At 49.6% G+C, this 26,221-nt stretch overlaps 11 protein-coding genes across 11 annotated transcripts, besides 1 other annotated feature; 7 read left to right on the plus strand and 4 right to left on the minus strand.

Annotated features, from left to right (window-relative positions):
• Positions 1–26,221: part of a sequence feature (contig 1.51 915..1114266(-1)) that runs on past both edges of the window.
• Positions 331–1,706, plus strand: ANIA_03016 (DUF1917 domain-containing protein; the record flags this gene model as incomplete). The annotated part of the gene is made up of 3 exons (XM_050612563.1): positions 331–347; positions 404–774; positions 829–1,706. The coding sequence occupies exons 2-3, from the start codon at positions 714–716 to the stop codon at positions 1,704–1,706; spliced, it is 939 nt and encodes a 312-aa protein (XP_050468472.1). The 5' UTR covers positions 331–347; positions 404–713.
• On the minus strand, positions 2,002–2,877 carry ANIA_03015 (COG1/VPS51 family protein; the record flags this gene model as incomplete). The annotated part of the gene is made up of 1 exon (XM_655527.1): positions 2,002–2,877. One exon carries the CDS (start codon positions 2,875–2,877, stop codon positions 2,002–2,004), a length of 876 nt encoding a protein of 291 aa, XP_660619.1.
• On the minus strand, positions 3,862–8,238 carry ANIA_03014 (SKI complex subunit tetratricopeptide repeat protein SKI3; the record flags this gene model as incomplete). The annotated part of the gene is made up of 3 exons (XM_655526.2): positions 3,862–7,817; positions 7,871–8,071; positions 8,123–8,238. The coding sequence occupies 3 exons, from the start codon at positions 8,236–8,238 to the stop codon at positions 3,902–3,904; spliced, it is 4,233 nt and encodes a 1,410-aa protein (XP_660618.1). The 3' UTR covers positions 3,862–3,901.
• On the plus strand, positions 8,751–11,194 carry ANIA_03013 (sterylglucosidase 1; the record flags this gene model as incomplete). Its single annotated transcript, XM_655525.1, has 4 exons — positions 8,751–9,134; positions 9,189–10,120; positions 10,170–10,488; positions 10,538–11,194. The coding sequence occupies 4 exons, from the start codon at positions 8,751–8,753 to the stop codon at positions 11,192–11,194; spliced, it is 2,292 nt and encodes a 763-aa protein (XP_660617.1).
• ANIA_03012 (karyopherin MSN5) lies at positions 11,837–16,028 on the plus strand (the record flags this gene model as incomplete). The annotated part of the gene is made up of 10 exons (XM_655524.1): positions 11,837–12,667; positions 12,718–12,906; positions 12,957–13,428; positions 13,480–13,604; positions 13,652–13,723; positions 13,774–13,998; positions 14,048–14,151; positions 14,197–14,455; positions 14,506–14,648; positions 14,696–16,028. 10 exons carry the CDS (start codon positions 11,837–11,839, stop codon positions 16,026–16,028), a joined length of 3,753 nt encoding a protein of 1,250 aa, XP_660616.1.
• On the minus strand, positions 16,278–17,117 carry ANIA_03011 (putative NADH-ubiquinone oxidoreductase subunit GRIM-19). Its single transcript, XM_655523.2, has 4 exons — positions 17,001–17,117; positions 16,773–16,879; positions 16,559–16,711; positions 16,278–16,478 (listed from the first exon to the last, which is right to left on the minus strand). Exons 1-4 carry the CDS (start codon positions 17,049–17,051, stop codon positions 16,430–16,432), a joined length of 360 nt encoding a protein of 119 aa, XP_660615.1. The 5' UTR covers positions 17,052–17,117; the 3' UTR covers positions 16,278–16,429.
• Positions 17,496–18,743, plus strand: trm10 (tRNA (guanine(9)-N(1))-methyltransferase; the record flags this gene model as incomplete). The annotated part of the gene is made up of 1 exon (XM_655522.1): positions 17,496–18,743. The coding sequence occupies one exon, from the start codon at positions 17,496–17,498 to the stop codon at positions 18,741–18,743; it is 1,248 nt and encodes a 415-aa protein (XP_660614.1).
• Positions 19,086–21,182, minus strand: ANIA_03009 (uncharacterized protein; the record flags this gene model as incomplete). Its single annotated transcript, XM_655521.1, has 1 exon — positions 19,086–21,182. The coding sequence occupies one exon, from the start codon at positions 21,180–21,182 to the stop codon at positions 19,086–19,088; it is 2,097 nt and encodes a 698-aa protein (XP_660613.1).
• ANIA_03008 (uncharacterized protein) lies at positions 21,978–22,401 on the plus strand (the record flags this gene model as incomplete). The annotated part of the gene is made up of 2 exons (XM_655520.1): positions 21,978–22,216; positions 22,290–22,401. The coding sequence occupies 2 exons, from the start codon at positions 21,978–21,980 to the stop codon at positions 22,399–22,401; spliced, it is 351 nt and encodes a 116-aa protein (XP_660612.1).
• On the plus strand, positions 23,363–24,194 carry ANIA_03007 (uncharacterized protein; the record flags this gene model as incomplete). The annotated part of the gene is made up of 5 exons (XM_655519.1): positions 23,363–23,370; positions 23,582–23,648; positions 23,731–23,955; positions 23,996–24,082; positions 24,123–24,194. The coding sequence occupies 5 exons, from the start codon at positions 23,363–23,365 to the stop codon at positions 24,192–24,194; spliced, it is 459 nt and encodes a 152-aa protein (XP_660611.1).
• ANIA_03006 (alpha/beta fold hydrolase) lies at positions 25,064–26,117 on the plus strand (the record flags this gene model as incomplete). The annotated part of the gene is made up of 2 exons (XM_655518.1): positions 25,064–25,143; positions 25,232–26,117. 2 exons carry the CDS (start codon positions 25,064–25,066, stop codon positions 26,115–26,117), a joined length of 966 nt encoding a protein of 321 aa, XP_660610.1.

The following is a 26,221-nucleotide window of genomic DNA, read 5'->3' on the forward strand; positions in this document are numbered from 1 at the left end:
TTGGCTAATTAGTGTTTTTAGACTATACACTGTTTCTTTAGCTTCTTCCCAGCATCAGCCTCTCTGAACTGTCATTAGAAGAACTAGGACTCACCAGGACACTACCCATGTCATCCAGCTTTTTTCTTCATTGCAAAGCACGTAGCCGGAGAATAAGAGACGGTTTCGCGCTTTAGCTTGCCGGCCCAGTGGTCCACGGGTAGCTGAAGATGGTGGGAGATTCGGGGCTCCAGCGCCCCAAGTTTAGGGCCCGCGGCTTTAAACTTAGACGGGAAGATTATCTCCTGACCAGTCCCACTCCGTAGCTGTACCTGTCTACCAGATGTTTACATTCGATACCTCGGGTTGTAAGTTGTTTACCTTACTATATGTGGCATTAACTCACTATAAACTTGGGTACTAGGCTTCCATGACTAGTTAAGGGCCGCCGCCGCTTGGTTTCGCTGCACGACTCTAACAACACAGATACGGACTCTTGTACACAGTGCGGGCACGGTACACCCAGCGTTTTTTCGAATCAAGTTGTTTTTTCGAATCAAGCTCTGAATACTCCTTGATCCTGGACTCCCAAACAGCAGGATAGACCGTGGACTCGAAGGGTAAATTTTGTGGTTTCAGGTTCAGTCAACTAAAGACATTTGCGGCATATCCGCCAGAAACGACTCAAATCACGGCCACTCGCCTATAAAGACCATCGCTTCTCTATAAGCAAGATGCCCAAATCCATGACTCTCAGTCCTGAGGATATATTCTCCGATGAATCTAGCTTCTATGGTACGCTATCCAGTCGCAATAAATTGTTGATCTTTCGTGCTGACAGTGCCCGAGGCTCTGAGGAAGAAACAACACAGATGGAAAGAGTGGCAGCCACATATAATCCAGAGACTTACTGGATAAGAATCCACCCGCACCTCCTAACCACAATCCAGGCTCGAAATCAAGAAGTAAACAGACAGCCCTCCAGATCGGCCGAAGAAAAGAACAAGATGGCTTATTCACCAATGGATATCGACACTGACACTAGCTACCTCCCTCGCAATGAACCGGGCCCAAATGAATCCAGCACCGACTTTCTCAAACGCGTAACTCCCTCAACTACAAGAGAGGAAGACGTCGGCCCCTGGATTTATGTGCATACAGACCAGCTTGCACGCCACAAAGAAGACCAAGCAGCATTTATCACCAAGGGTCTCGAAGCCCTAGATGAGTTTGTGGACCAAGAAAGAAAGTTGCGCGAAGAAAACGACCAAAAGAAGGGGAGCGCCATTGCCCTATCCCGAAAAGTGAAACCCTTACAGCGCGAGTTAGAAAGACACGTCTTCGAAATTGCACGCGAAACAAACTGCATCACGGGCAAGTGGATGATGTTCATTACGCCCGACCAGATTGATTCATACTGGCAAGCTGTTGCTGACGCCACAATGAAAGGGCTTCTGGGAATTTGCGCCAAGGTTGCTACGTTATCGGGTTCGGATGAGCGAAACAAGGCTCGGCTTATGGCGGTTTACACAAGGGACTATGACGATATTGCGGATGTGAAGCGCGTGTTGAGAAAGCTTGTGGAATTGAAGCTTGTGAAAAGAGGGGAACGACCGATTTATTACAAAAGGGATGCGCTGACGTATTTGAATATCAAATCGGGGAATCGCTATGGAATGAAGGTGACGGCGTTATCGAGTGTGGATGTATTGGGTGGGAAGGTCTGACTTGCTGAAGTTCAATTTGTGCATGAATATAATGGGTATCTATAGATATGACTGATGAGATGACAACTCATGCTCGCTGGTGGCTGATACGCATTTGGCCCTGCTCGGCTTCATCTGGTTGACTGTGAAGCCATGCTGGGCGAGCCGTAGATGCTCACAAGCCGATAGGAAACCATAGTGTCCTGGTGATGCGGCCGCAGTCAAAGCCCTGAATGAGCTTACCAGGGCAAGGCCTGCCTGGATATGTTGTTACGACGATTTTTGACAGTGAGAGGATCAACTCCAAATCAGCTCCTCAATCGGCTTCGTCCTCCTTTTGCATGGCCTTCTCACAGGCCGTACGGACTTCAGCCACACCCTTAACTCCTTCCCACTTTTCCAGCAACCTTCTCACCTCCTCCCAATCCTTCTCAGCCTCTTCCCTCTTCCCATCTTCAACAAGCTTCGCCAACCTCCCTGGCGCTTCAAGCACCCATCTCACAGTTTCTTTCTCCCTTCTCTCTCTCTCACGCACCGGATTACTCTCCCTCATGCGCTCCCTTAGTACCTCCCCCTCCCGGATAAGACTCCCCGCGGTCTCTGCCACAAATGAAATCGCTGGCCCAAGCGTCTTCGTCATAGTTAATGGTGCCCCCCTCTCGTCCATACTTTGTCTCATCTTCCCTATCGTCTCGACAGCCCGAATGAGCTTCGAATAGTTGTCATAAACCAGCGCCTTGCGCTCCCCATCTAGTGTACGGATATCACCAACGAGTGTATTCTCCGCTTTTAAGATAGTGGCCAGGGATGACGTAGCAAGAAGATTGTTCACGTATCGCTGCGGATCAAAATCTGGACTGTCAAGCTCTGTGCCTGCTACCACGGTCGACGGGTTCGAGATGTCGCCGGCATCGGTGTGTCGGGGGACGCTCCGCGAGCGGCGGCCATTGGGGCCGAGCCCCGCTGCGTCGGAGGGCTTGAGGTTATAATAGTCTCGGAGGGCGGCGCGATTGCGGCGCGGATGTAGGGATGGTGAGACGGCGCGGGCTGTTGAGGGGGTTGATGTTGCACTGAGACTGCCGGCGATGGAGGTGTTTAGGGCGTCGAGGGATGGGCGTCGCGAGGAGGCGGGTGTTGGGGAGTATGCGCGGGACGAAGCAATGGACGGGCGTGGGGAGGAGATGGTAGACATCATGTATTATACGAAAGGATCTGGAGGGACTGAGACAATCAGTAGAAAAAGGTAGACGGAATGTCGATTTGTGAAGACGACAGCTCCGACGCGGCGGCTTAATCTCCCCGGATTTGCTCCACCACAGCTTTGGGTAGGTACTTTTCTCTTTCACACCTACAGGTTACCACATCTACTCAATAACCTCCAGTACCATTAACACAACCATGACGACTCTTCAAGACCAACTAGCAGCCCAATTACAATCCAAATCTCTCCCCGTCTCTTCCACTTGGTTGTCCACCTTCCTTTCAACTGGCACCCACCAACGGACGCCTCTTCCAGCGCTCACAAAGACTGCCCTTTTCCGCCTGCTGAACACCGACTTCCGCGAATCACTCACGCCTCGATCTTCGACATCTACCTTACCCGCTGACATATTCGACCTCAGTGTGCAAGAGCGCCGTCTGAGCGGCCCGATTCCGCTGCAAGTCCTCGACGTCGAAGATATTGGCACGAGCGTCTGGAATCAAGTCGAGGCCATTGAGCGTGTGGAGCGAGGAGAGGCAGTCCGTGGGCGGGAGATTGTGCGAACAGTGGATATCGGCGATGAGCAGGATGAGAATGGGGGTAGTAGAAGGAGTGGTAACGCTGGTCTGAATGGAAATGCGAACGAGAGTAATGGCCCGCACAGATTAATTCTTCAGGATGCAAAGGGAACTAGGACTGTGGGGATTGAGATGGCCCGGATTGATGGGATCGGGATTGGGCAGTTGCCTATCGGCGGGAAGTTGCTCCTGGAAAATGCTACTGTAGCTCGAGGCGTGATTTTGTTGACGCCGGAGAGTGTTACGCTTCTCGGGGGAAAGATCGAATCCATGGATCTCTCTTGGAGGGCTGGGAGGAAGGCAAGACTGCTGGAAAAGATTACTGGGACAGGGACTGACACAAGGACTGAACGCGGAGGTGCTTAGATCTAAATGTGAGTCTCCCGGATGTGGTCTTATTTCTAATGGTTATTATTTCTATATACCTACAATTTTGACTAGGTAGCTGAGACTATATGGCTCAGTTCCTGCCAACCGCCTTGCATCCATGGCGCAACCATGATCGCCCGCAGTGCATCGCTAGCCTTTCCGGTCTGTGAATATGCCTTTGACAAGTCGTTAGCGTCAAGATTACTTCGAGGAGGAACACTCTGCAGAGCGGTCTTGACGCCCATTTCAGCAGGGTGTGATTCTTGTGCAGCCGAGGATAGTTCCAGCCAGCCTTGAGGGTCGTAAGGCGCTCTCATTACCGCCGCAGCGGCCTCTCCGATACGTCTCGTCTCACTTGGGACATCTGAATCACCAGCAACGCACGCGGAGATTGCAGTCAAGAGCTTGATTAACCTCGCTCTCTGATGAATCTCGATATCGTCTCTGGTGATCATGTTGTGGAGATCGGACTCAACGGCCTCGATGACGTCTCTGTCGTCGTCAAGAAGCGCGATCGCCCCCAAAAGTGTAACCGCTCCAACATGATCTGGGTAGCTCTCAACGCATTCAAACAGCTGCTGTCGAGCAACGGTCCTTTCCTCTTCGCCGCCCTTTGCCCACAGGACCTGTGCGAGCAGACAAACGACGTCTGGCGAGTTATCCGCTTCTTGAAGTGCATCGCGGAACATGTCGATTGCATTGTCCATGGCTCTCATATAGTAATGCGCAAGACCGGCTGTCAGATGCGCGGACAAGCGCAAGTTTTTGTACATTTCAGGCTCGAACTTTTCGGAGTCCTCCTCTGACGACAACATCAGTGCTGTTTCTGCCTTCTCTGCAGCCTCTTCGTATTCCTGGCGAGCCAAGAGCACACGGGCAATGTCCGCATTTGCTTGTGCGTATCTGGAAAGTGATGTCGCCGATTCAGACACTTCATATTCTGCCTCGACATGCAAACTGAGGTTGCGTAAGTTCGACTCGGCGTCTGAGAATTCCCCTATCCTCTCGGCTAGAAGGGAGAAGAGATGGACAAAGGGTAGGTCGGAGGGATCTTGGCTGGTCAGCTGATAGAGTGTGAAGAGCGGTTGGATCAATTGGGAAACTTCGTTTGACACTGAAGCGTCTGCAACGAGATGATCAAACAGCGTTAGTGTATACTGCTGCTTGGGCAATCTTGATGATGACCGAGAGATGTCGAAAGCATGCTCAAACAGCCCCCTAGCCTCCCGTGGTTCACCAAACAGTAGAGCGAGGAAACCCTGACCAACCCACGCCTGGGAATAATCAGGATCGGTCGATTGTGCGCGAGTAAATGCCTCGTTGGATAGTTGGATGTCATTATGGATGAGGTAAAGTGTTCCCAAGTTCGTCCAAACCTGTGCGCTTCGGTCATTCAAGTGCAAGCTTCGGACGAATGCGTGCTGCGCAACTCTCGGACTCATGCTTGTGGTCACTACTCCAAGAGCATTCCAGAACTCAGAATTCCCAGCCTCGAGCTCAATGGCTCTCTTGAAGCACCGCATTGCTGCCTTTAGAAGCCTGCGCGACTGCTTCTTTTTCTCACCAACAAGCTTGATGCACCTGGACGCTCGGTATTCTGCCCAGCCAAGATTGTACCAGGACACAGCCTGGGCATGAGTGTCTTGCAGCGAGACATGGATGGCACGTTTGTATGCCAGAATAGAGGCATACATGCAGTCGTTCGCCAGTGTAAGAATATCTTTCCCATCGTCCAAAGCCGTCAAGTGATTTTCTCCAACATCATCGACGTCTGTGAGGATGCACAGAGCGGAAGCTTCGAGCTGAGTGGAAAGTAGACCCCGGACTTCCTTCATCGGTAGTTTGGCTGCTTTTGACTTGACATATGAGAGTATCGCGCACGCATCGCCTACGCCCTTCCATAGGTTGAAAATGTCGGCTCTTTCAGTGGCTAGCGACTTGGCCACAATGATTGCCTTTCTGGCAAGCTCGGCACAGTCATTGAAGAGCCCAGACTCGAGGCACTTCCAGGAATTTTCTGTAAGCGTCTGAAGTAATGCTATCGTAACACCCAGCTCATTCGGACGGATTTTGAGCACCTCCTCGTATCTCGCGATGGCATCGTCATATTCACCAAGTTCCCGCTTCACGTTCGCAAGCATGTACCGAGCGAACCAGATTTGCCCTTTTTCGGTGTTCGAGAGCGTGGGTTCTAACTGCTGGGCGTGATAGAATGCCTTTGTAGCGGCGATGTATCTGCCGGAATTGTGGTAACTTTCACCCAGACCAACCCACGAATGATAATCATCAGGAGAGATTCGAAGAGCCGCTTGAAATGAAACAATACTCTTAGGATACTGTTGCTTGTTAATCTGGACTGTACCGAGAGCAGCGTATGGCCAACTGTAGCCTTTTCTTTTCGAGCCGGGCGCAGGTTTCGCCTTGCCAGAGTCAACAACACGTTGCGAGACAGCTTCAACAAGATCCCATTCCTTTTGATCTGCAAAGGTCCTCGCTAACCTCTCAGCTGCGACAATCTCAGACGGGGATAGTTCGAAGGCCTTGTGGAAGCACCTCCGCGCCCGAACTTTGTCCTTCTTATAATCTGCATAGTAGAGGCCCAAGCTAGTATAAGCCGGCGCAAAGCTTATATTGGCTTGAACGGAAGCGAGAAAACTGGCATACGCACCAGCCCGATTTTTCCGGGCAGCAGGTGATGGATCAATCTCCCACTGGCAGTATCCGATGCGATAGAGAATCTCGCCCTTGAAAACTCGATTTTCTTTTTCCGAAGCTTGCAGCTCTTCGAGAACGTCCTGGAGTCCTGAAAGGCCGGAAGAAAGATCTCCATTTAGTGCTCTACACCATGACAATTCGCCACGAACTTTGAGGTTTGAATGGTCCCGCTCCAAAGCACGTTCCAAGAAATTGACCGCTTCCGGGTAATCTTCATCGACCTTGAGGATGAGACCGATGCCGAGAAGACAGCTGGTGGAAGTTGGATGCCTTTGTAGTATATCCTGGAAGATCCTCTGAGCTTCAGGATGATTTCGTGGGGACTGGTGGTAAATGAGGGAGTTTGCCAGTGCTATGTTTAGAGAGTCGGAAGTGTTTTGAAGACTGATACCCGTCCTTCTGACAAGGTCATCCACATTTTGAAGTCCCTTACGGCATACATCGACAACACTTTCGTACTCCTCGAGAGACGAATAAAGCTCCGCCATGATTCTGTGGGCAACGATTGATGCGGAAGACATTTCGAACCCTTCCACCATCATGAGGAGGCGATCCTGTGCAGCCACCTCTTCTCCATTTCCATTTTCGGATTTCTCAGCTTCTTCATTCCGCTTGGCCGGCTCTTTGGGGAACGGAGAGAGGTCGCTCGCCAAAAATCCTTTGAGGACCTTGGTAAGATCATCTCCAGGGAAGAACTCGATGAAATCTTCAAGAAAGGGCCGGTCCCATTGGGAGAAATTCTCGACGTCTTGCCATTCCAGTACGATCTTCCAAGCAAGTTCAAACGGATGCTTGATAATAACCATATCTCGAGCAGCCTGTAGCACCTCTTCTCTCTTTGCATGCTTCTCATTCGCGGGAAGAACAGTAAGAACATCATATGCCCTCTGTAGTAGTTTCTCTTCGTATGTGCGTCGAATTTGGTCATCGTGCGACCAATTGACGATTCCCCGATATAACTCTTCTAGTTCGCTCCGCCTGTAGGCATCTCGCTTTACCTCCAGAGTAACTTGGTCGATACGTGCTCCGAGGCGAGTTCTTCGTTCACCGATCTCCCGATTAATAAACTCTCTTTCTTCCGATTCGGAAATTTCGATGAGACGTTGGTAAGTATGGGCAGGGTGAGGCAGACGACCTTCGAGATAATCATAGAGCGGGCTTGTCGGCAAATGTAGTTCAAGGGCTCTCTTGTACTGCAGGCGGGTTCCATTCTTCCTTGTAAAGGCAACGTATTTGTCCACGACATCTTGACACCGATGTTTATCGTCACTGGCGTTCTAATTAGCGTCCAAAGTTGCACCAGGGGTCTGTCCTTCACTCACAGAGCAGCAAATACCAGCCCAAGTTTGATTACAACCTCTCGATACTGCTCCAGGTACTGAATTCCTTGTCTTTCATAGAGACTTATGAGTCCCTGCCACGCTGTTTTATCGTCGCCCTTGATGCGAGTGGCCGCGAGGTACGCTCTTTCGGATTCGAGGAAGTGATTCAGTTTATCTTGCGCAAGACCAAGAAAGACATTTCTAGGTGTCGAGCATTAGCACGGCACTGAAAGAATGTGCCACTTCACTCACGCATGATAGTTTTGAGGCTGTTCCTTGACAATGGCCTTGGCTTTGTCGGCTGCAAGCTCGAAATTTTTCGCATCGAGGGCCGCCCGCACCTCCTTGAGAGCCGATTTGCTTGACATCTTAAAAGCAATCGCCTCATGGGCTTGTCGGAGGTTGCTATTTCCTGGCTTGGGAGCTTGGAGAAGGGAAAACACTCTCGGTGGGGAAGCCGGACACTGCGTGGACTGCGGTACGTCAGAGCCCGCTTATCGCTCTTGAGGTAGCGCCGTTTCGTCTCCGCATTGCTGACTGCAGCTCCCCATGATAACCTCCAGCTGATCCATGACTGATTCTATATTGACTTGTGATATTATTCGCTCTTTTTTCAAGATCACGAGAACATCTATTTGCTAGCTTTGTGACCGAATTCCATAGTTTCTTGTTTCGTCGACACCAAGCTGCATTCGTTGGTGAGCAGCTCTTATCAGCAGCATCAAGCGCGTCTAACATATGGTCAAAACTAAGAAGCCAGATTGATATCCAGCGCGGTAAACATTTTTTTTTTTTTTATAAGAATTACCGATCATCTTTTCTTCAGGATTTTGACCGATTTGTACCGGTAACCGCGGACCCGGACAAGTTCAGCACGAACATGGCGTCCCTTCGCCTGCGAATCGATGGCGCTAGGTTCAAAGATCCTCAGAATCGTGAGATTACATTAAGAGGAATCAACGTGGCAGGAGAAGCCAAATATCCAAAGTCTCCCAATGTTCCCTCGAACGTCGCTGATAATTTTTTTGACGCCGACAACGTCTCATTTGTCGGACGGCCGTTCTCACTTGACGAAGCACATACACACTTTTCCAGGCTGTGGAAACTCGGTTATAATACTATAAGGTACATGTTTACTTGGGAGGCCATTGAACACGAAGGACCTGGTAAATATGATGACGAGTGGATATCCTTCACTATAGAAGTGCTTAGAATTGCGAAGCAATATCAGTTCTACGTGTTCATGGATCCGCACCAGGATGTGGTAAGTTTCCATGGCTTGCATCAAACTTCTAGGGCTCACTGCTTGTCAATATAGTGGTCAAGGCTTTCTGGAGGTTCTGGCGCACCAGCGTGGACTCTTTACGCTGCGGGTCTGGACCCTAGAGGATTTAAAAAAACTCAGGCTGCCTTGGTGCAGAACACTTGGGATGACCCTGCCAAATTTCCGAAAATGATCTGGGCTACGAATTATACAAGACTGGTTTGCCAGACGATGTTCACGCTCTTCTGGGCAGGGCGAGATTTCGCACCCAAGGCAATCATAGACGGCATGAATATTCAGGACTACCTTCAGAGTCACTATATCTCTGCTTGTAGATACTTCGCGCAGAAGATCCACGATGCTGGTGATCTTGAAAACGATGTGGTTATCGGATGGGAAAGCCTTAACGAACCTCAACGGGGGCTGATTGGCTACCAAGACATATCCGTCATACCTCCAGAACAACAGCTCCAGTTAGGAACGTCGCCGACTGCTTTTCAAGCTATGCTCACCGGTTCAGGTCGTGCTTGTGAAGAGCCAATATGGGGATTTGGAGGGTTCGGTCCTTATCAGAGCGGCCGGGAACTTGTGGACCCCGAGGGCGAGACCGCTTGGCTGCCAGTTACCTATGATGACACCAAGTATGGCTGGACGAGGGACCCCAACTGGAAGTTGGGCGAATGCTTGTGGGCTCAGCATGGGGTCTGGGATCCTGCGACAGACGAGCTCTTACAGAAAGACTACTTTGCGAAGAAACCCCGAACTGGCGAGCCACTAGATTACGACAAGTTCACTAACACCTATTTTTTAGAGCACTATAGAGCCTATACAGAAGCTATCAGGAGTGTATGGCCCGGTGCTATCATGCTTTGCCAACCTCCAGTCATGGAGATTCCGCCTGACATCAAAGGGTCAAATGATGATGATCCGAACATGGTTCATGCCGTTCACTATTATGACGGCCTCACACTCATGTCAAAGCATTGGTCGGTAGTATCTTCCCGCTTCAGCAGCCTAGTGTTTTAACACGTACAGGAATCGTCTCTATAACGTGGATGTGATAGGCGTCCTCCGTGGGAAATACCTCACGCCAGCTTTTGGCGTGAAAATAGGAGAGACGGCAATCCGAAACTGCTTGCGCGATCAGCTTAAATTTCTGAGAGACGAGAGCTTTAGGTACATGGGGAACCACCCGCTGATATTCACCGAGACTGGGATACCCTACGACATGGATGACAAATACGCCTATAAAACTGGTGATTACAGCAGCCAGATCAGCGCTATGGATGCATGCCACTACGCGCTAGAAGGAAGTTCCTCCAATGGCTTCACTTTGTGGGTTTATACGGCAAAGGTAAGAAGCCCTCTGGACCACGGATTCGTATATACAACGTCCCTAACAGCTCCTTCAGAATGATCATGAGTGGGGCGACCAGTGGAATGGAGAAGATTTGTCTATATATTCGGTCGACGACCTAGAGCTTCCGAGCGGCAAGTTCTTGGATCACGGATCCGCTAGCCGGTTAGACCACCAATCCCCTTCATACTCGTCCAGCCACAGCCACAACAGCAACCAACAGATAAGCCCTAGGAACTTGAAAGATGCGATCAAGACACCTTCTATATCGTCACAAGTATCTCAGCTAGATGAGGACAGATTGGGATACCGTGCTGCAGAGGCTTACCTTCGACCTAGCCCTATCGTCACTAATGGGTTAGTATCCGAGTATGTGTTCGATCTGCGGAACTGTAGCTTCTCTATGTCACTTGTTGGGAATAGAGCGATATCGGGACAGGATACCCCGACGGAGATCTTCCTCCCGGAATTTCATTTCCCGGAAACCCATACCGAAGTGAATATCAGCTCGGGGGAGTGGTTGATTGACCACGTAGAACTCAGGGATGTCGGTGTCCAGCGGCTCCGGTGGTGGCATCCCGAGGGTGATCAGAGTATTAAGATCCTGGGTGTCAAGCGCAAAGGTGGTGCTTTAGCAGCCCCATCGGCGGAGGACGTTAGCTACCTTGAGCAGTGTCAGACGGGAGGATGCATCGTGATGTAGGCTGCTTTTATGAATTCGTCTTAGCGTTCAGGCACGTTGTTTCTAATAACTACCACTGATATCTGAATAATCATAAACGAATACACAACTGCTCCAGACCACAATTCATACAGTTGCCTTATCTGATGGCTTATCGATAAGAAAAAGGCGGTGAGAAACTGCCCCTCCGAGTCGGTGTGGGCATTGCGACCGAGCGCGTGGAAAATTCTCCCAGACTGCGGAATACCGCCTTCTTTAACGATTTACCAACAACGTCCGTCCTAGTCAATAGCAGGAGAGTCAACTTTGGCCTTCGCACAGAGCATAGATCGTCGGGGAAGGTTGGAACATCCCCTTCCCCGTTTCCCGCACAATCATCTACAGAAACAACCTACCTAGGAGCTATCCGGACCTCAGCCGCATTCTTACGTGCACTACCTAACCAGTCCTTGAACTGCTAGCCGTGCTGCCTGGGCCTTGACCACACCATACGGTCGACTTGCTCTAATATCGCAGCTTACCCCAACGAAGAATCAGACAACACGCACTGCTTTCCAAAAGGTGGATACAGGCAAGGTTCTTCTCCAAGTGGCGGTGAATAACGTTTGGTGCCGCGATCTCCAAGTGCCATAGTAGTTGACTCGGGTGACCACCGGCGAAGCCATGGCTGCGGAAGAGGGACTCGTGGATGGGGGCATAGCCGGTATTGTTCGCGCGCTTGAGCTCATACATAACCCGTCGTCAACGAACGAGCTCCGCAGAGAGGCTTTACAGTTCGTGGAGTCGCAGAAACAAAGTTCCTCTGCTGCTCGTAATGGGTTCATGCTAGCCTCTCGCAGAGAGAATGATGCATTGGTGCGCTACTTCGGGTTGACCCTTCTCGACCACGTCCTCCGCAATACTTCATTCACCGCCACGGACGAGATCACGAATTTGAGGGACATTGTGTTGAAGCTTGCCGAATCCATCCAACCGGAAGATCCTACGTATATTCGCAATAAGATCCCACAGCTATGGGCCGAAGTCGCCAAGCGGAGCTGGGGCCTGGATTGGCTGGATATGGACCAGCGTCTTGTCCAATTCTGGAACGCGAGCCTTGTGCACAAAGAACTTGTCCTGCTTGTTCTTGAGACGCTATCAGACGATATTTTCTACAGGGAGGATACTGTTTCGTCTTTGCGCGGAACAGATCTTAACCGAGCTTTGGTAGAAATCTGCACGCCACTGGCTGTATTTGAACAAGCGTATCCGGAACGCGACAACCACGTCGCTATTCGCTGTGGCAATGAGGGTTGGCTGACTCGGATATGCGAGTTTCTCCAGCAATGCATTGGAAGCGTACAGCACTCGAAGGAGGCAAAGGACGCTGCTTTGAAGGCTTTGGCTAACCTGAAGTCGGTGCTAGTGTGGTCAATACCCAAAGCTATCCATCTCTCAGGCTGTGTTCCAAGCATTGCTGGAGCTTTCACCTGTACTGATGAGCAAGTACTACTGGTATGTTTATCTGACCCTGCCGGAGAATAGGCCGCTTACCAATAATTTAGGCCGCCGTCGAGGCACTACATGCGCTTTATAGCAGGTCGGCCTATGACATTGAGGGCTTCCAACCATTGGTACATCTGATGTACGAAACGGAATCTCTAAATGTAATATTGAAGCTATTCCAGTGGTCAATTGTTAGCCCAGAAGATATCGACGACACGAAGTACACAATTTCCAAGAAGCTTTCAGAGGTATGGTTAGCTTCCGACCAATATAACATATAACTAATGCACTGAAACAGATGGTCTCTTATGTTGCTGGATTTCTCGAAGAAAAAGGCTTTTCAATTGAAACTTCAGCTGGTGTGGACTTGCCATTCTTTTTCCATCTCATGTTAAACGTTGTTCAGCATCGCAGTCTCACCGTGTCGATACCCGTTCTTCATATTTGGTCCAAACTAATTGCCAATCCAAAGATTGGGAATCTAGACGTTGTGATCAACCTCATCCCCCCACTACTAACCATATGTACTGAACGCCTTGTGCACTGGGAATCTCTGCCCGCCGATTCTGAGGATCCCACCGTAATTTTCCTTAATGAAGATATAGACACCGTTCCGGAAAAACATGCCTTTGTTGGAAACTATCGACGGTATTGTTCGTCCATCATTGAGACGATAGTTCAGAAGCGGCCTGAAGAGGCTATTCCACATATTCTTCTTGGGGTCGACAACAACTTAGATAACCTGTACAGTGGAGTTGAGCCCTTCACTGGTTCGTTTGTTTCTTGCTCCAATTTAACTGAATCAGGCTAACAACTGGTAGCGAAATCCTTCTCGAAGAACTCAGTGCCTTTGATGCGCGCAGATACGCAGTTTGCGGTAGTGGAGGCAACTCTGAAGGGGTACACAAAATGGGTTGCAGTGCACGGGAGAATGCCACAACAAGATGTATGCTACCAAACTCATACAATTGGGCTTCCACTAACGATTTGTAGGAACAAAGGCGCGGCCAGTTAGAAAACATTTTGGAAACATGGGCGTACAAGTTGATGCAAAGGAATTTCGAAGTATGTTCCGTCCTTTGCTACTACATTCTCATCGCTGACCTTTGGTTCAGGACCCAATTTTGAAACAACGCATTGTGAAACTAGTTGTAGATATTTCCGCCAGAGCGCTTGATAAAACACCTAGTTTCGCGCTCAAGGTCTTAGAGTACACTCTCATGACACGTCTACCTGACCAACCCGAGTTTCCGAACTATTCAGAAGCTGTGAAGGAGCTACACGGGCTGGCTAGCCACGAGCTGCGTCGACTTGCGACTCGCTATGCTGACTACTTCTCTGTGAGTCTCCAATTCTAGGAACTAAAGAAGACCCTGCTGATGCATAAAGACCTTCTATGACCTTCTAGAGCCAAAAATTCAAGAGATTACCATGGCCAATCGGGTGGACGACAAGCTTCACATGGAGTTCACCTCAATCCTACTTATTATTATGTAAGATAGGCCTTTCTATGGTTGGTTGGTTACTGACACCTCTAGGCAACGTGCCAACAATGTCGACCCGTTTCTGCGCCAGTCCCGCTTAGCATCGTTTGTGGAACCGATCAAGCAAGCCTGGCAGGATGATGAGATCCGAAGTAAATCTTCAACGTTTGAAGGGTTTTGCAACCTGCTAGGACTGCAGAACGTGGGCCCGTACATGCAATCAAAACATGCTCAGAAGCTAGCAGATTGGTCAGAGGTACCTCTTGATGCGGAAGGCAAGCAGGTCCAGGAGGAAATGACACAGAGATTCCAGGTACCAGACGCCTCGAAATTCGATTACAGCCAAAGCTAACATCGATGCAGCAACTACCTTTGAGAGGCACAAAGACAATGATGGCGGTCTCCACTGACAAGCTCAAGAAAGCAGACCCGCCGTATGAGATCGCTTGTACTCTCTGGCACGACCTGATCCCAATTATCTTGCCAACCCTATTGCAACTTGTTAGGTAAAAACCATTTAGATGATTTGATGATCTGAGCTAATAGCCCGCAGCAACGCTCATGCGTTCCACAATCCGGAGAACTGGGCTGGCTTGCCCGGAGATATGTGGGGTATCGTCGAGCGTATATTAACTGACAGATTCTGGCAAGCCGGCATATCAAGTGGAAGTCGGGATGAATTCTATGCTAAGATCACTGCTTCGCGGACATCTCTTGAGGGCTTCGCATCCTCAGTCAGAGGGAAGGTCAGGGCAGTCAGGGAATCTTGCTACTCGATGCTCTTCAGCATGAGTAGGTTGCGTGAACATTTCTACGGGTTTGCGGAACTACCTGGTCCTTTATCCCAAGCACTGTTCAAGGACTCCTCCCATCTCTCCTCCCATCAGTTCTCCGTCCTTCTCAACATCTCTAGATGCATAATTGACGACTGCCCTGTCCGCTTCCGAAGCCAATTTTTGCCACCAATGCTGTCCACACTATTTGTTAATATTGACCGAAAGGTCACTTCCGAATGGGAATCCATTGAGCAAAGGAAGGCAGGTCTGGGAGATGGCGACCTGGCTGATGAAATGAAATCAGAGAGCATCCTGCGACAACTGACGTACTCCGCGGTTATTATGGTAGCAAGCCTCCTGGACCCGCAACGAGGAGGTATGCAGCCAGTGCAGAAATCAGCAGCTTTGCCCATCAAGCTAACCCTTTTCTACGTAGACCCTGACGAAGAACCTACGGACCCAAGCGCTCCTCAACCGCTCCCCGCACTCTCAGATTCCATCCGACACTTTGTCCTCTCATCCACTGAGATTTTCGAGCCAGTGATGCTCTTCTGCACCCACGCACTGCGCATGCGCGATACCCGGTGCTGCAGCATTATAACGCGAGTTATCCGATCCATTCTGCAGGACTTTGCCCCTCCCCACAACTCACAAACAGTCGTAACCATCCGCGAATTCATTTCTTCTGAAGTACTCAAGGCTTGCATCACCTCCGTGCACGAGCCCTATTTCGTCGACATGCAAAAAGACCTTGCCCAACTCATCGCGTCTATATGGGTTCTCTACGGTTCGAGCACACCCACACCAAAGGCTCTCATTCTCAGCCTTCCTGGCATGACCGAGGAACGGGTAGCAAGCACTGAAGCTGCCCTCGTGCGCTCCACATCCGCCCGCCAACAACGCGCTTTAGTTCTTGACCTCTTGGAGGGACTAAGAGGTGTCAGCATTGCCGAACAAGGCAAAATATTGGGATCACGCGAAGAGCGCCGCAAGGCGCGCAGTGCTCTCCAGGAAAGATATATGAGCAATGAAATGGAGGGTCAACAAACCCACAAGGTCGATATAAATGATGGGCCTGATCTTTCCGGTGTTGCGGACATGTTTGGTTAAGCATGGCTGCATTGCTTTTGTATATTATTCATTCTCAGCGTATTGTCGCATATAATGATCTGAAGAATAGATAAACCTCCTAGGACTAGAAATAATTTATGCCTCCATTGTGCTCATAACCTCGTCTGGTCTCCGATACGCATATACCCTGATCTGAGGGAGACTTGCAAACACTCTCGCAAACGTGCAGTACAGAGTTTACTGAAAGAAAAACAAAATAACAAATGTTGTGAACTAGTCTGTCTTTTTTTGCAGACGGTATATCTACAGTGTACATTGCTTCCTGAACCTTCAACCTTACCATACGATTCAGTATCGTCCGTGTCCTCCGAGAAGCGCCTTCTCTAGTCCTCACATAATACAACTCTGAACCTCACACCAGTGCCATGACTCTCGGTCCCTTAGTTAATAGCCTTCGCCGGCGTGTACGCAAATGTAGGACGAACGAATCTAACAGCCACCATTAGCCTCCGCCGCTTCCATCAACAATATTCATCTCAACAAGCAATGATGATGAAGAAATTACGCACCTGTCAGAGTTGTAGACCTTCGTCTCAGAGCCCAACAGCTGCTGCTCACGCGCCTTGTCAGCGTAGTACCGACGGACCTGGTCGCGGTCTTCCTCAGCCTGGAGGAGGGGAAGGATGTGTAGACGGCCCCAGATCTTCTCACGGGCGAGTTCGCTGGCGCAGTTTATCAGTTTCTCTATTCTCTCTGCTGTGGTAAGAGTCGAGGTATGCATACTTTTGTTCTCGGATACCGTAGAAGAGCTTGTAGTAACCGTAGGCCATGAATAGGTGCATGCCAACGAGATAAGTGATGGGTCGGAAGCCGCGAGCGGGAATGTTGCGCTATTCACATTGTTTGTTAACCTCTCTTCCCCAGTCTATCGTGGAATGTCTACGGTAGAACCGGGTTCATCTCGCGACAAGTGGGCTGCCCGTAGGGAGGAAATTCATCGGGTTGGCGTACCTTGTACTGCACTTGCCGGTAGCCCCCGGCTGGGGGCATATCCTGAGGCATTTTGGCGACTGACGGTATCGGCAGCGGCCTACAATCGACGTGGAAAGGGGAGGGATCTCGTAAGACAGTTATGTATGCGGTGATGATGGAGTTGGCGGAGAAGTTGGGATTATGGTCACGTGAAGTAGTTACACTTGGTAATTGGTGCTTCGGGAGTTTTGATTGGCTGGATATCGGACCGTTTTCATTTTGTAGATAGCTGCGGATCGGACTCCTTGGACAAAGTGACGTCTTACGCTGTTATACTCGGTATAATTAATATACTTTGAGAATTGATATTCAGTTCGACTGCTTTACAGGCAAGCGATAAAACAAAACTGGCGTAGTTAAAAGCTGAGACGAAATCACATGACTTGGTTGGTGATATTCTCATGTGGGGCTGGTTATCTGAAGCCTTTTTCCGACTGGAACGATTACAGTTACCTGCCATTGCACAATCACAAAATGGAAGAGGAAGAACGACCCAGAAAAATCCAGAAGCTTGGGAGTAGCGAAGCCCACGAATCCGAACCGCTAATTACCGGCGCAATCAAAGGCTCGCAAGACGACACATCTCCGGCCGAGCAAACCAACAGCCAAAAAGCGATACCCGGCGCAACCACAGATAACTCGAAGGAGTCTGAAGAGCCAGCATCCTCTACTGCTACGGATGGACCAGAAACTACCGAGCAGAAAATATCAAAAAGACAGCTGAGACGTCAGGCCAAGCTGGAACAATGGGAAGCCAAACGGGAAGAGCGCAAGATCATACGGAAGCAAAAGACCGCTGCGCGAAAAGAGCGCAGACGTGAACTTTGGGAAGAAGCAAAGCGAGAGGGCAAGGACCCAAACGAGGAGTTGAATAAATTATTCCCTATGACGACGCGGACACGGCACCGCAAATCAACACGCCTTCCGCTCACACTGATCATCGACTGCGGATTTGACGACCTGATGCAGGATAAAGAGAGAGTCTCCCTGGGTCAACAGCTTACTCGGTCGTACTCTGAAAACAACAAGTCTGCATTTAACGGTCATTTGATCATTTCGTCTTTCAATAAAAAGCTGAAGGAGCGCTTCGAGACGGTGCTTCACAAGACGCACGAGGGATGGAAAGGTGTACGCTTTACGGGTGAGGATTGGCTACAGGCTGCGAAGGAAGCAAGTGAGGTGATGCAGGGACCTAATGGCGGGAAGCTAGTTGGTCCATTTGAGGACAAGACTGATGCGAAGCCGGAAGATGGGGAAATTGTCTATCTCACTAGTGACAGCTCAGAGACGCTGACAGAACTCAAGCCGTACAGCACATATATAATCGGTGGACTGGTAGACAAGAACCGGCATAAAGGGATTTGCCACAAGCGGGCAACGGAATTGGGGATCCGAACGGCTAAATTACCAATCGGACAGTACATCCAGATGAACTCACGCCCTGTCCTTGCCACAAACCATGTCGTGGAGATCATGGTCCGTTGGCTGCAATTACGGGATTGGGCAGAAGCATTTATGCAGACTCTTCCGCCGCGAAAAGGTGGCGCACTAAAAGATTCTGTCAAGGGGCAGAGGGATTCAACACCCCGGGATGATGTTGAATCAAATACCGAAAAAGGAACCGTGTCGGAGACAGTCGAGGATACTGAAGCTACTGAACCCGCTGAAGCAGTCACGCCAAAAGACATCGACGCTGTACAAGAGAACAAACAAGACGAATAGACGAGCGCATTAATGAAACACCAAATTTCAGCTCCTCTTGATACCCGTAGTAACAGCCTATTTTCGCGAGACAGTCCTTGCTCGATAAATTATGAGCCTGTCGAATGTCTGCTATTAGAGGTACGACATATCTCTGAAGCGAAATAGTGATTAAGCGAGTTTTGCTCTTGACTGTAGCGCAGGCAATATCAAAATGTGTCCGTCCATGGACAATCGCGCTCAGCTTACCCCAGGCCTATGGTGACTGACCACGCTCTACGCGCAAACGTATCCACGTTGGATTGCAAAGATTGCGAAGAAACACTAGTCGTTAAGCATATCTAGATTCCCGCTGCAAAGCCCTCAACCTTTGGCTCCCAGTGCTTCGGAAAATGCATGCCCTCTTGACCATCCCATCCGCCAGCCATCATTGCAACCGCAAGCAGCAAGGCGGACGACGCCGGAAAGTACGGTGTAGGCACAACCGTACCCACAGGATTCCCAACATCGTCGAACTGGAAGTGCGAATCCAGTAACCACCCGACAGCCTGGTTCACGTCCCCTAAACGAAGCGATGTCATCGCGAGCATCGGGAAATCCCAACCATAAGACTTGCTGAAATCCCAGGTTTCCATAATCCGATTCATGGTAGCATTGACAACGGATACATTCTTCAGCAGCCGTCGGTGGGAGAAGGCCGTATACGGCAATCTGGCTTGGGTGGTCTGCCGTATAAGCGGCGTTAGTCCACATATCCGGCAGATCAGCAGAGATGGAATATCCGCCGTCGACGATAGGCAACGGTGCTAGATTGTGAAGGACCCGGGTCCAAGACTCAGGGACCGGAATGTCCTGCCGCATCCTCCAGTCCGAGGCAATTTTCAAACCGAACCGCCAGTAGGCAAGTTCAAAGGTCGGGTTGTATGTTGAATTAGGGCTCGTGTTCTCCGACGACGGATACATCGGCGGGCCAAGATCGTATACCTGTGTCGACGCATTCCACCACGCATAGGAGACCATCCACGTCGCGAGCTCATCTAGAAGATGACCCCATTTGTGTAGTGTTGTAGAATTGGGCCACAACCGATACTCCAGCTCTGCGAAGAACATCGGATGCGGTTGCTGCCAGATCAGGAGGGCGTTTTGCGGTCCAGGTGCCGATGTTCCAGTTGGGTCACTCATCTTCCCTAATCGTGCACCGGCGTATCCCTGCTTCTGCGCACGTTCAATGGATGAAGGTAGAAACCGCTCGTATACGTCGAGACTACGGTGCAGTAGATCCCATTTGTTCCAGCGCGCCCAGTGGCCGAGATGCCAGAAGACCATTTCCAAATGGAATTTGCCGTACCAGCCGTTGTTTTGCAGCCCGGACTCCTGCGGAGGGTCTTTGCCTGCGCTGTCCACTGCGAGCAGGTACTGGGAGAGGATAATCCGTCTTTGCAGTTCCTCTGCGTCTGAAGACCCTGATCTTGTCAAGTCCACAAACGCTCCAGATTCCCAGTACTGAGCCCACCATTTCATTGACGCTTTCTGCACGGATGCAAATGGCTTGATTTGGACTTTTCTCGATGGTGAGAATCCAGTACTAAAAGTGAATCTGCTCGATTCGCCAGCGGGCTGGAGTAGGTACCGGTGCGTTCCTTCAAAGGGGCCGCTAAGATTGCCTTTTTGCTCCCATCTGATGGCGTTGAAGTAGGAAGTGCCCCCCAGTAAGTGTCTGATTACCGACTTTTGCTCTGTAATGCTATTCAACGAGGTATCATGCGCTGATACCGCAGCCCAGTTGCCGACAAAGGGGGCTTCGAACTTGTTCGTCCCCGTTGTTAAGGGATAATCAAAGAAGACAACCAGGGAGCCATACTGCAATAGCGATGACTGTACATCAACGGCAACAATGTCAGATTCTGGGTCTCCGACCGTTGTGACAGAGACCCTTTCTCCCTGCAGGGTAAACTCTGAAGTCAAAATCCCGCTATACAGATCCAAAGTCTGCACGGCGTCATTGACTTCCTCGACAGATATATTACGACCCTTATACAGGAACCCAACACGACCAAGATTAACCCGGTGTGGGTTCGCAACTAACCACTGCAAGATCTCTGCCTCAGCCGGGTTATGTATGTTATAGTTCACGAGGCGGCCATGGGTCCACCAGTCCATGCCGGTGAAATCACTTGGTTCTGTCTGGTTGGGAGCTGTTGGGAGAGAGTCGTTGCACCAGCACCAGGAGGATAGGATATTGAACGCGAGCAATGTCTGCAGCCCGGTGATGTCGGCGCCGAATGCGAAATCGCCATTGCCAACCTGCACAGGGGTCGTGGTCGAGAGGCTTGTGCGTACGGGGTTGTACTGGCGGACGACATCCTTGCGAACCATGCGTGGTTCTTTCTGTGTTGTCGATGCATTGATCGTCGTTAGGGCAAGGAGGAGAGGTCCCAGAAAAAGGTGGAGGGAGAACATTTTGTGGCTTTAGCTGTTAGTTCAGGGTATTATGCCACTGCTTATATCTCTATCTGGCCATGCACCTTTTTTTGCGGGGTAGACTGCATATAACGGGTTCAAGCTTTTGGTTTCTGACGTCTATCAAATGCTGATCTTGGTTTAGACTACAGTATACAGCCTAAATCGTTGACAAGAGATCATTGGCGGAAGAACGTGAGATCCCGCGCAGAGTTGGAGAAAAACTACTAAAAGTCACTATCAGGTTACCGTGGTATTAACATACTGCAGAGTCATGATGTTCAATTCAGCTTTGCCCTCCATGGCTTGTTGCTGTACATATCCAGACAACTATCCTCTCCCGCAGATCAAAAGAGTCCACAGCTCATGCTATACACATCGGACGAATAGAAGACCGGCTATATAGATTGACTTGGATTCAATGGAATGACCGGGAACTACCCGGGGCCTCGTTCTTGTCTTGCAGTTTAGGGCTTGCACTTCCACTAGCCCTGGCCAGCTAGTGATTTGACATCATCCATGCTTAAGTACCTTTCCTCGGCCGGTCACAGAACAATGGAATACTTGACCAATCACCTAGCTCTCGGTATTTCATTAAGGACCGGCATTTAAAACTAGGGACTGTACCTTGGGTAGTACAATCGCCTCGCCACCGCCGGTTTGTTTTCCATGCCGTCCACCTTGCCAGAAGGGATAAAAGACTCCCAGATCTCAGACTGAGGTCAAGCACCGCAGTCCGCTGTCCTGGAGCAATAACATCCTCCGTTCAAAGCACTCCATACCCACTCCGAAAAGATGCACTTCGCTACCGTTCTCACCGTAAGCGCCCTCGGTGTCCTCATCACGGCTGCACCCTCGGCAATCCAGCCCCGTCAAGCAGTCAACACGGTTTATCTCGGCTTATACAGCAATTCCAGCTGCGCCGGTACCACAGGAGGTGATGTGGACCACATTCACCTTACTGGAAGCGGCTATCACAACTGCTTCGCCACCACCGTCAAGCAGTCCGTTGCCGTCTCCCAAAGTCTAAGCGGGTAAGCAGCCATCTGTCGGGTCTCGAGAGAAGATCAAGAATAACGACTGGCCTATCTGGTCTACTGTATGTAGGACATGCATCATCCAGGCCTGGTCTGAGACTGATTGTAGCGGTTCGAGTACGGTTGTGTCCAACAACGGCTGCCATGATACTACGTATGCGAGTATCTCCGTGTCTTGCTGAAAGTATTGTAACTCCATTAAGCTATTGGCCGAGGTCCAGATTAGAAACGCTCAGTACTTGTCCGTCCTTACCTGGGTGGATGGTTCAGTTCTGTCGAGTAAATTCTAGCCAAGTTATCACCGCCAAGAATAATTGCCTGAATACTGTCCGCTTCGCGTAGCTATAGCATGTTGGTGCGTAGTGGAAGCTCTCATGAGCCCTGGCTGGCCACAAGAGGGCAGTCGACGAACCGTGGCTTGCCCAACATTGCATCAATGGGGGTCACTGCCTTGTCGTAATGAAAGACTTAGTCTGACAGAAGAAAAGGAACCAATTGAGACCCTCTCCGACTTTAATATACACCAAGTCATGTGCTCTTGACAAGGAAGGAGCGATTTTTTGTTCGTACATTTACCAAAGGTGTGCACTTTCCCAGATAGGAAGAGTGAGAGTGTTATATATCTTTAGCTATTACTATTCCAACCAACCTCTGTCAGTGCCAGCTGACGACGTAATCTGATGATACTCACATGACTTCCGTCACAGTGCCAGACAGCCTGGACAAATTGAGGCTCCATGCTCAAGCTGGAGAAGTCGAACCCTTTGCTGGTGCAATCTGCTTGCGACAACCCCAGGCAGACCTTTTCTCGTTTCCGTCCTTCTCTTCAGCCTCGCCAATTCGCTTTGCGAAGCAAGGCCTGTAAACTTCTTTTGAGGTTTAGCTCCTACCATATTGAAACACTTCCATAACGACGTATTGTGTAGCCCAGTAACTTGGCTCTGCCGGTTGCCAAAGGAACATGGCAGGCAACTTAATAACTTCTTCCTCTTGAAATTGCTCTTTAAGATAAAATCTTAACCTTTCTTCCTTCCTCAGTTCTCTCAGCATCTTCCACCAAACTATAAGTCCCTCTGCCCTGCCTGAAATACAACCTTCATCATACGATACTTTCCATCAAACTTCAAACATTTCTCCGTCATAATGTCCCCGTGTGTCATCTCCTCTACCGGGAAACAGGGATGCTTCATTCCCGTGCACTAAGCACAGGCCGGTGCGCTGCAGCCATCAAGTTGGGCAAGATTAATGAGTTACCTTGTCCATGTCCGAAAGGGATTTTTATTGCGACTTCTCAGTCACCCTGCATAAGAAGTGTCAGCAATGCGACCATCTTCTGATAGATTACGAGGACTCTCATCCTAGGTCACCTCCAACTGAGTTATCAGCATACACGGGCAACAATATTATACCAAGGAGCACATCACCAAACGTAAGTGTCAGCTGTTTTCTCAGAGGACATAACTGAAGCTGACACATTTGCGAGGGCGGATATCCACTGTTATTCCGACAAGATGTTTGCGCAGGGCACAGTATTAAAGGTGGCATCTGCTGTGGATTCTCAAAACGTGATTCACGTACGCGAGACACCAGCAAGCGGGAAGACGATCCTGTCCCAACTCCTAAGGGACCATTATCTCGAGAACCATAGGAATGTCTTTTTACTTGAGATATGGAAGTCACTGGAGTTATTTCCTGGCAATGACTCCTGGCTCGATTCGTTTGCTTCTGCGGCAAAGGTATCCTGCATATAGTATTGAAAAAATTTTTGCTCCTCAGACTGTAATCCTTATGGATGAGGCTCAGGGTTCATACACCGACTATGGCTTCTGGAACACGATCATCAAAGAGCTAAGGTCTGCCAAGGTAAAGACATAAAAATATGTCTTTTCTGTACCTACGGAAGCCCTACGACAGGCCTGGAGGTAGCCCGCATATGGTTTACTCCAGCTACCTTTGGCCCCTCGCAGCGTACTAAACTGACCCCAACCTAGCGAAACCTCTTTGATAAATGTCGGTTTATTTTTTACACCAGATGAATTCGCTGAGGTTGTGTGGCTTCTATCTACACATGCATATGACGGAAAGTTCACAATTGATGGCGAGGTCTTGAGATATTTATACGAGCTCACAGATGGGCACCCCGGAGGAATATCGTCATTAGTTAATTTTCTCCACTCCGTATGTACCTCAGTGCCAACCTGGGAGGTGTAGCGATCAGCTTTAGGCTTGCTTTGTGCAACTAACTTAAGCTTAAGTGCATCGTCGCAGGTAGCCATTGTAGCCATGATTACTCTACCTAGAAACCTTCAATGCTATATTATTTAACTCAATAACAGAGACCAAAATCTCAAAACCCTTGACCAAACAGTAATATAGGCCATAATAGGGACCTCCAGCAAAATGTCTCCAACGAGGGCATTAACAAGCCCTTAATTACGGATGATATGTATAAAAACAGACTTGTTTAGCCGTGGCGGGCTTCAGTTAGCCTGGAAGTTTAGACGTTTTCACGCCACCTCAGCTCGGCATAGATAGGCCCTTAAATCACTTAAAGCACCTGCAGACTGCCTATAGGTTCGCAACAATAAATCACCGCGCGGTGCCTGCTCTTCTGGGGTTGAGGAGAATGATTTACACAGACCGAGGAAGGAGCACCAACGGATGTCTGGTGAGCACAGATTCCTTGAATATGATTGATATATGACGGTTAAGATAATGGGCGTTCGAATTCTCAACCTCAGCCAATAGTTGGGATTCATGGGATAGTGAAGAACGAGTGAGGAATTTACCAGTAGCCATTATATGCTAGCGGATAAAAGGCATCCAAACTGAGACTAGATACCTATGTATCTTAGCCGCATTAAGGGATTTCGCCGTTTCAGTGTCTCCACCCTCGTATTTGTTGCTGTAGAGGATACGTATACGTATGGCTAAGTCAATTTTGACACCATAAGACGTGATCTGAACATTCTGTATCCCTCAATCCGCTACTCTGGTACCTTTTCCTTATAGATCGCAGATCCACCAGCCAGTACAGAGCAAAATGGAACCTCTCCTAGCTGCACATGAAATTGGTGAAGGGCTTCCTGTTCTGATCATCCATGGATGGCAGATGGAGGGAAAAGTCGAGGAGCTAGATTTCGAGCCGATTTTGAGTCAAACTCAGGGAGTCCGCCGAATTTACGTCGACCTTCCTGGCATGGGCAGCACCCCTGCGAACAATGTCAGAGATCTGGATGAGATATACCGTCGCTTGGTGCAATTCATAGATTCTCGCATTGGGAACTCGGGATTCCTAGTTGCCGGCTCATCATGTGGTGGCTACCTTGCACGTGCCATAGCTCAGAAATATCGCGAGCAAGTCGACGGTTTACTACTACGCGTACCACTCATTGAGCCGGAAGATAGCAAGCGTGATCTCGATGCTTTCAAGCCTCTGATTACGAATGAGCAACTCATATCGAACATGCCAGCCGAAGACAGGACACTTCTTGGAAATGTTCTCATCCAAACACCTGCTTACATAAAGGCTCTAAAGGCCAAGTACGAGGAGGTTATCGTTCCAGCAGAGAGAGCAGCAGACCAAACGGTGTTAGATCCGATCCGAGCAGATCCACAACGATATCAGTTATCTATTCGTTTAGATGATGAAATTGCCAAGTTCTCAGCGCCCACACTGATTGTATGTGGTCGGCAAGACGGTGTGGTGGGCTATCGTGACTGCCTGCGCTTGCTGGAGCTCTATCCACGATCAACCTTTGCTGTTCTAGACCGTGGTACGCATGGCCTTCCTGTTGACGGGACTGAGAAGAGCGTTTTCGCGGCTCTTGTTCATGATTGGATAGTCCGGGTTAATGAATGGCGAGCTGCACGGACAGATACCAGCTCTAGCGCCTAAAACAAATGCTGGCGGTGTGAATATTGGTCGGTATACAGTTTTGTGTAGATATAGTGAAGTACTTAAAAGGAGGAACAAGTATCCTCTGGGTGCGGCGAGCCTAA

Source organism: Aspergillus nidulans, chromosome VI, assembly GCF_000011425.1.
Source record: "Aspergillus nidulans FGSC A4 chromosome VI".
Taxonomy (NCBI): Eukaryota; Fungi; Ascomycota; class Eurotiomycetes; order Eurotiales; family Aspergillaceae; genus Aspergillus; species Aspergillus nidulans.

What these genes read in the sequence shown, in the direction of transcription:
- ANIA_03011 (XM_655523.2), bottom strand. Translation starts at nt 17,051, where the DNA reads ATGCCTCAGGATATGCCCCCAGCCGGGGGCTACCGGCAAGTGCAGTAC. An exon ending in TACGGTATCCGAGAACAAAA is followed by an intron (nt 16,712 to 16,772) that starts GTATGCATACCT and finishes AAACTGCGCCAG; the next exon opens with CGAACTCGCCCGTGAGAAGA. An exon ending in AAGGTCTACAACTCTGACAG is followed by an intron (nt 16,479 to 16,558) that starts GTGCGTAATTTC and finishes GGTGGCTGTTAG; the next exon opens with ATTCGTTCGTCCTACATTTG.